The sequence below is a fragment of the Mus pahari genome, chromosome 4 (genome assembly GCF_900095145.1).
Source record: "Mus pahari chromosome 4, PAHARI_EIJ_v1.1, whole genome shotgun sequence".
Classification (NCBI taxonomy): domain Eukaryota; kingdom Metazoa; phylum Chordata; class Mammalia; order Rodentia; family Muridae; genus Mus; species Mus pahari.
Window position 1 is genome coordinate 88,772,602 of NC_034593.1, and position 8,076 is coordinate 88,780,677.

At 43.2% G+C, this 8,076-nt stretch overlaps 1 protein-coding gene across 3 annotated transcripts; it reads right to left on the bottom strand.

The window, feature by feature from the left end:
- On the bottom strand, window positions 1–7,426 carry LOC110319834 (3 beta-hydroxysteroid dehydrogenase/Delta 5-->4-isomerase type 1). Of its 3 annotated transcripts, none has more exons than XM_021195457.1 (4): window positions 7,312–7,426; window positions 5,692–5,898; window positions 3,869–4,033; window positions 1–1,179 (listed from the first exon to the last, which is right to left on the bottom strand). In XM_021195457.1, the coding sequence occupies exons 2-4, from the start codon at window positions 5,834–5,836 to the stop codon at window positions 368–370; spliced, it is 1,122 nt and encodes a 373-aa protein (XP_021051116.1). In that variant the 5' UTR covers window positions 5,837–5,898; window positions 7,312–7,426; the 3' UTR covers window positions 1–367. The 3 variants fall into 3 exon arrangements, with proteins under 3 accessions (XP_021051116.1, XP_021051115.1, XP_021051118.1); XM_021195456.1 differs by lacking the exon at window positions 7,312–7,426 and adding an exon at window positions 6,022–6,089; XM_021195459.1 differs by lacking the exons at window positions 3,869–4,033; window positions 7,312–7,426 and having other exon boundaries at window positions 368–1,179; window positions 5,692–5,836.
- Window positions 7,427–8,076: the final 650 nt, after the last annotated feature.

Below are 8,076 nucleotides of genomic sequence, written 5' to 3' on the forward strand. Positions count from 1 at the left end.
TAAGGCATTACAATATTTATTGCTGTCTCAGTCTTGCTTCAAAAAGCAATGGGATTTTACCAAAGGCAGAATATGACTTAGGACTTGAAGGGGGAAATAAAAGCAATGCTAAGTTCTAAGTGACAGTAAATTGTAATTGCTGAAGCCTTTGGTCCTAGCAACTGAGACTCAGATACTTGTGTGTCTCCAGGCAGGGACTTAGGAAGAAAGCTTATGAATGGATCAGTGACTAGCAAGGCTTCTGGTAACTTGAGAAACATACCAAGTTGTGCTCTGTGTTAAAAGAAGTCAGCAGGACCTGGCTTGTGCCTCTGTACTTGCTACAGGACCTGATAACATCCAGAGCCGTGTACCTGCCCCTTTTCCATCACTGACACTTTGTGTCCAGTGTCTCCCTGTGTTGCTCCACTAGTTTCCCAACCCATTCTGAGGTTTTCTGCTTGGCTTCCTCCCAGCTGACAAGTGGCTCATAGCCCAGATCTCGCTGAGCTTTCTTGTAGGAGAAAGTGAACGTGCTATTTGACAGAGTGACCAAGTGGCGGTTAAAGAGAGGTCTATACCTATAGACTGGACGTAGCAGGAAGCTCACAGTTTCCAGCAGGAAGGCAAGCCAGTAGAGCAGGGGCAGAGGAAGGCTCCAGCTGGCATTAGGGCGGAGCCCCCATTCCTTGCTCAGGGTGTAATTTAAATCATCATAGCTTTGGTGAGGGGTGTTGTCAGAGATGTAATAGAACTGTCCTTGGATGTTTGTGGACTTCTTGGGGTCTTGAAGGCCCCTGACTGCCAGAATGTGAGCCCAGGCCACATTTTCCACATACACTGGGTTGGCTATGGAGAATTTGCCAGTAACACTCAGAATACCCTTATTTTTCAGGGCCATAATTATTATGCTAGAAAGGAATGGACTTCTCTCCCCATAAATGTACATGGGCCTTAAGGCACAAGTATGCAAAATGCCACCATTCTTCAGCATGCTCCCATTGGCTGCCAGCACCACCTTCTCGGCCATCTTTTTGCTGTATGGGTATGGATCAGACCATATGCTTTCATGATTCTGTTCCTCATGGCCATTCAGGACAATCTTCTTGTACGAGTTGGGCCCTGCAACATCAACTGAGCTGCAGAAGATGAAGGCTGGCACACTGGCTTGAACACAGGCCTCCAGTAGGTTCTGGGTACCTAGTCAAAGAAAACACACTGTCAGTGTGAGTGTTGGGAAATAGAATAAGGAGTTGCCTTCCTGTTATTTTTACCCTATCCCCAGTAGGTTTTTTTTCTGTTCCTGAATCAGCACAACTATGCTTTGGGAAGATGAGAATAAAAAACAAACAAACCAACACACCAATAAACAAAAAGGTGATATATGCTATCTGGTATCTGAAGCTTCCAGATGTACAGCCTTGACAGGTCTTCCTTTCTCTGTCTATGACCTTCAATTCTGGAGAAGAACAAAGGCTTTCTACTGTGTATCTTGGCAATATAGCATTAAGAGTGAGGATTTCTCATTTATATCATTCTTTTCTATTGAGCCCGCTAGAGAACTGAAAAACAACATGTGCCTACTGCTGCTCATTCCTGGAAAGCCAGAACACTGTAGAGACAGTGCTGACAGCACATGATGGAGGAAGGAAGGAATGCCCTGGGCAAGGAGTCATTACCATTGTTATCATCCAGTCATTTGTTGACATTATAAGTCACTCTGTAACTCAATTTCCCAGAGAAACAGCTTCACTTTTTTTTCAAGTTAAGTATATTAACCAATGAAATGTGGGGTTTACTTGCTAGTGAATGCTGAAAGCTATTACTGTGACATGTTTTTCAGTGTGACAATGGTCTAGTACAGTAATGTCCTAGTCACCATCCCTGTCACCTCACATCTCCAGCCTCTGGAAGATACAACACATAAGCATTGTAATTTAGAGTTGGGCTAAGAACACCAGGGGCTTTTGGCATCTTCCTGTTGATATGTGTGTGTCAGGGCCATGAATGAGAAACTAGTAAGGATATTTTAAAGGAGTTCCTGGAAATTCTAAATCACTTTTTTTGGTAAAGACATCTTGGAGTGAGCAGATTGAAAGGCAACAATATGGAACACATATGGATTTTCTTGTGGTATTCTTGACCCCTCTGGCTCTTACAATCCTTCCTCCCTCTCTTTAGCAGGGTTATCTGAACTCTGCCTAATATTGCTCTGTGGGTCCCTGCAGATGTTTCCATCAGTTCCTGGATGAAGCCCTCTGGTGCCAATTGTTTTAGACATCAATCTACGAGTAGAGCAGAATATCATTACACAGAATTTCACACACACATGTACATGTACACACACGTACACACACATATGTTATATATACATATACATATATATATATATATATATATATATATATATGTGTGTGTGTAATAAATACACATGTACACATATATACATGTTTCTTTTCCTCAGGGCAGTTTCAGGGAGGACATCCCCTGGTGACAAGGGGTTTCAAGTTGGAAACTCACAGAATCAAAAAACCTTGATTCATAGGAACTTACTGAAAATGAACCAACAATCAGAGAGCTTGCCTGTTTCTAATATAGGCAATATGTATGTTATATTTGTATAGCATTCTGTTTTGGGGTGACTTCTAACAGAGACAACAGGGGATGTCTCTGATGTTTCTTCCTGCTTTAGTGATACTTCTACTCCTACTGGGGTGCTTCATCCAACCTTAATGTGAGGGTCTCTGTCTAGTTTTAATTAACCTTGATATGCCCTGCTTGATTGATATACCTGAAAGACATGCCATTTTCTGAAAGGAAACTTGAGAGGAGTGGATGGGAAAGGATTCAGGGAAGAGGATGACAGAAGATGTAGGTAGCTGAAAGATGACGGAGATACAGCAGTTGGTGTGTAATGCATGAGAAGATAAACTTAAAAAAGAGAAACATATATAGGGATGTTGCAGAGAGTATAGTGGTAATAAAAAGATTGGTCCTTGGTGGAGAGAGTGGGGATATTATATAGAAATCTGTTTCATCTTGACTTATACTATAAAGCTATACTGCAGAAAGGCCCACCAAAAAGAAATATAGAGAAAAAGAAAGGGGGCATGGAAAAAATGCTTACCTCCTCTAGAGGAGAGCCACAGTGGGCTGAGAAGCTGGTGATAAAGACATGTTAGTATTAATGACTCCTAAGAAAAGAGCATGGGAGGACAAGTGCTGGATCATTCTTCCCAGCATGCTTTTTTGAGACAGCTTTGCTGCAGCCTCTGCCAGGGATACCTTGCTTCATGGGGGCAGGATGGCTCTCACAGAAGTAAGCTAAGGCACAGTGGGCTGTCTAATACCTGGATCTGGCCTGGAAGCAGGCAGTGGGTAGATGGAGAGGAAGGTGTAGGGCTTGGCATCCAGCCTCACTGGTATGGAGGAAACCAGGATAGAGAGTTGTGACTTTAAATATCTATTCTCTTATTGCCTCTGGAGACTTGATCATGTTTATTCTCCCTCTCACCCTGTTTTCTCCACTGGAACTATTGAGATTAGAGGAAGGAGAGATGGCAATGAGCGTAAGAATACTTCCTGTTCTTCCAGGGGATCTGCCTTATATCCTTAGCCCTCACATGGCTTCTCACAATCACCTTTAACTCAAGTTCCAGGAATGATGCCATTTTCTGGTCCCCTAGGCACCCATCACACCAATGGTACACAGATATTCATGCAGACACAAAATGAAAATAAAATGAAATTTTACAGAAATATTGAGACTGAGGGCTATGCTATCAGAGAGTGAGTGAGCATGGCAAATGTTCCAAAGCAGGAGTCACCCACTCCCTGTTCTTCCATTATCATTTTCCCACCAGCTCCATATTTTCCTCAGGTACTGTACCTTTCAGATTGACATCTAGGATGGTCTGCTTGGGCACAAGACCTGCGACATCTATGATGGCAGCAGTGTGGATGACAACAGAGATGCCCTGGCAGGCTCTCCTCAGGCATTGGGCATCCAGGATGTCTCCTTCCAACACTGTCACCTTGACCTTTGTCTGCAGCTCTGTGAACACAAAGCAGGTCCTTGGGAAACTTTCTTCATGGGACGAATATTTTCTGACAGTTGTCAGTTACCTAGGCCTTCTAGGGCAGTCATCGTAAGAAGACAATGAGGAGAAGGCCTTTTTCTGAAAGAAGCATAAACACTCAAAAATCAGAATCTAGCAATTATAGGGAATGAGGAAGCGTCTATATCCACCCCATCTCCTTGCAGAACGTGCATCTGAGAAGTAGGATGCCAATTCTGCTTTATATACAAACAGAGGTTTATGGGAAATTCCTACATTCATTAAAGCAACTGGAAGAGTGGTGGCACAGAAATGTAAGGAGGGAGAATAGAACTCAATTGATAGGAAATGGGGAAATCCTGTGTGGATTTGAAGGAAAAAGAGGGTGGTGGAGTTCTGCCTTGGGAAGCTGTAATATCAATCTGGGATTACAAACTACGAAGGCATAGGAGAAATCTGAGCAAGGAACATGCTAACCAGATGGTCTCCTATGAACAGTCCTTCAGTGAGGAGGATTCAGAAGAGGGAGACACAAAGATGGACATTTCAGCCCTGCCCCTGACAGGTCTTAATACTTGGATCTGGGCTGAGAACAAATGAAGAGTTAGCTGAATTACAGAGAGGGAAATGGATCCTCTGTGAGAGAACTATCCTTCAGCATGCAGCAGCTATCAGAAGCATCCACTGATGCTGCATATGTCACCCCTTAAGAGACCCATGTTTCAGAAGTGAAGCTGGGGCAGGCAATGCATAAGTATCTTCAGCTTCTATGGAATCCACAGGATGAGACTGGTAATCATGTAGTCAGATGACTTGTCTCACAAAAGGAGCATTGTGATGCAGGCAATCTACACCAGTCTCTGGTCCCCATAGCTGAACATTGTTTCCTAAGGTCTTTGCAGGATTATCTTGAGAGTGTGAAGATAATGCCACTAAAAACTGCACTGTCATTCCAGAGCTTATTCTTGTCCCAGTGGCAGCAATGTCAGCAAAGAAGAATGCTAGGCTCCAGAAAAGTGTTCTGTCATTTCTTTTGTGAAGGTGAAGGTCAGAGGGGATTGACGTTGGAGAAAGGAGGTGAAGCGTCTGTGGCCCTCTACTGACTCAGCTCACTAAAATGCTCAGTGTATGTTGTCTGACTCAGTCTCTCACTCTTTGCCCCTCTCTGTCTCTCTTTCATGCACTGATTTTACTCTTTATTTCAACTCCACGGGGGAGACTGTTGAATGACTTCTCTCTGCCAAACCACACAAGAAAAGGAGCAAGCAACCACACCAAGTAGAAAGACAGAGACCACTGCAGAGGCCTCCAGTCCAGCATCCTCGCTAATGCTGCAGAGCACTGAACAAGTATGTACTGATATCACATTACAGGAAGAACACAACTGTGAGACTGCCTGATGGGAAGAAAGGCAGGGTCTGGAGCTCCAGAAATTGGGCTTGTAGCCACCATCTCTAGATCAGACACAAGCCAGACTCTAGCCCTACAACTGTGGTGTATTTTATGCTGTGTGGTCTTGAATCTCCCCAATGTGTTCAAGCATGGAGAAGCCTTAAGTTCCAAGAGTGTCTCTACATTTGCTAGACAAGATTTCCCCCCAATGCTCAGTCAGCATTCCCAACAGTCACACAAATAGAGACTCTGGCTCACTTACTGGAGAATTCCTCCTTGGTCTCTGGTCTGAATACTTTGTCCAGTGCTCTGATCTCCTGCAGTTCTTTCTCCTGCACCAACATCCTGATGATCCTCTGGCCCACGAACCCTCCTGCTCCTGTCACCAGGCAGCTCCATCCAATCATGGTCAACACAGGAACCAAATGACAGTGGGAGCAAGTGTGGTGTAGGGTAACCCTTAGGAGGGCTAGAAAAAAAGACCCAATGAAAAGAGTTTTCCAGAAATCTCTGGGATTCACTCTACCCAATTTTTCTAGCACACTGTGATCAAAGCAGCAGCAAGAGGAGCTAAAAGAAAATAAAATCTAACCTGTTAAATTATTAAAAGTCAGATGAGAGAGTCTGGATGCTGGTCTCCTCAGCCCTCAGATCAGGACTAGGGTTTTAACCTCTGGTCTGCTGACTTATATTTATTCTTTTCTGTGGTCTGTCCTTCCCAGTGATTGATAAACATTATGTCCTTTATTCCTGACACAGGATTAAAAGTCAGCTTCAAGGCTACATTGTGATAAAGACTGTTTTGTTTGGACATGTGCACTTCTTACAGTATTATTTTTCAATGTATAAAGGAGCAATAGATACAAAATACTAAAGAAAACCAAACCAAAACAACAACAACAAAAAGAATTAGAATGACTTTACTGGATTGAATCTAAGTATAATTTTTTTGCAATTTTTTACTGGAATTTGAATTTATTTTATGAATACCTACAATGCAACCCAGTAAGCATTTAATGAGCTTTCAAAAATATGATCTTCTTATTAATAAAATATTTTTAAAAATATTTGTATAATTTATAGGCCAAAATTTTCTTTAATATACTTAGCTAAGTAATGAAGTTATGCAAATAGTTATAAATGTACGGACTTTATTAGAAAGTACAAGTGAAGTTCTGCTCTCCTGGATGAGTCCCAACTTAACAACTTGAGACCCATCCCCTGTGAGAAGTCTAATGATGCTCTGCTATGCTTATAGACAGGAACCTAGAATAACTGTCTCCTGAGAAGCTTCATCCAGCAGCAGTTGTAAACAGATGCAGAGACTCACAGCCAAACATCAGGAGGTGCTGAGGGAGTCATGTGGAAAAGTGGAGGAAGATGTGGGCACCTAGAGGGGTCAAGGACACTACAAGAAGACATACAGAATCAAGTAACCTGGGCCCATAGGGGCTCACAGAGACTCAATCACCAACCAAAGAGCATTCGGGGGCTAGACTTAGGCCCCATACACATGTGAAGCTGATGAGCAGCTGTGACTTCATATTGCAGATATGCAGAGCATTCCCACATGAAGTAGTGACTGTCTCTGAGTTTGTCATCAGCCATTGGATCCCCTTCCTCCCTCTGGACTTCCTGGTCTGGTCTCCGTGAGAAAGGATGCACTCAGAGTTCTGCTGCAACTAGATATCCCAGGGTGGGTGGGTACCCCAGGGTGGGGGTAGGGGGACAGGGGCTTCCCATTCTGTGATTCTGAGAAGGGAAGTGGTAATGGGGAGGCATTTGTGAAGATGGGACAGGGAGGAGAAGAGGGGAGGAGGCCAGGACTGGGATGTAAAGTGAATACAAATAATGAGTTAAGGTAAATGAAAAACAAAGATACCTGTGCAGCAGACACTCAGTTCAGAATGTAGGAAATGGTCAAGACTGGGAGAGCAAAAGCAGTCTGAGACGGTGGTGGCTGAAAAGATCAGGGGCAGCTTCAAGGATTATGTAACCTTGGAGTTTGATCTTGGTCTGTTTAAATAGCTTGGAGGAAGAAACAACAACAAATGAATACAGAGAAAAGATCTAGCATAAATGTAGGGATGTGCTCTCTCTGTTTCAAGAATTCTGAGAATCAAGGGGATTATTTTTTTTAACTTGTTGAGTAATCCTTTAGTAAAGACTTGGTTTTTCTATCAGCAAAACAGCCACCAGTTCACAAGATGGCTTGGGGTTCAGTGTGTGAACTACAACTGCAAAAAAACAGATAAATCCCCAGGTCCTGTGCTAGATTCTGTCCTGGTGTGGGCTCATCTGGCTGAAACAACACCTCAGCAGGCTTTCTTTCATCTGTAGCTATAAGTGGGACTAGAACTGTCTATATCCTTGCTTGCAAACTTTAGGAACTTGCAATGGTGCCACTTTCATTAAGTATTGCACGTGGATCCCAAGTTTTTCAGATTTTGTTTCTCATGACACCTTTGCCCTCCAGTGGAAACACATCATTAAAAGAAGCAAGTTAGTACTATCTGCCTTATTATGTGGCCCGTGTGACTGATGAGAGATTGTACCTTTGTCCCACAGAGTCTCTCCTCATGGAGGCTTGTACTAGCTTGAATAGAAGATGGTAGGGGAACTTGAGTCCTCGGCTCAGAGGTATTCT

What these genes read in the sequence shown, in the direction of transcription:
- LOC110319834 (XM_021195457.1), bottom strand. Translation starts at nt 5,836, where the DNA reads ATGATTGGATGGAGCTGCCTGGTGACAGGAGCAGGAGGGTTCGTGGGC. An exon ending in GACCAAGGAGGAATTCTCCA is followed by an intron (nt 4,034 to 5,691) that starts GTAAGTGAGCCA and finishes TTGTGTTCACAG; the next exon opens with AGCTGCAGACAAAGGTCAAG. An exon ending in CCTAGATGTCAATCTGAAAG is followed by an intron (nt 1,180 to 3,868) that starts GTACAGTACCTG and finishes TTCTTTGACTAG; the next exon opens with GTACCCAGAACCTACTGGAG.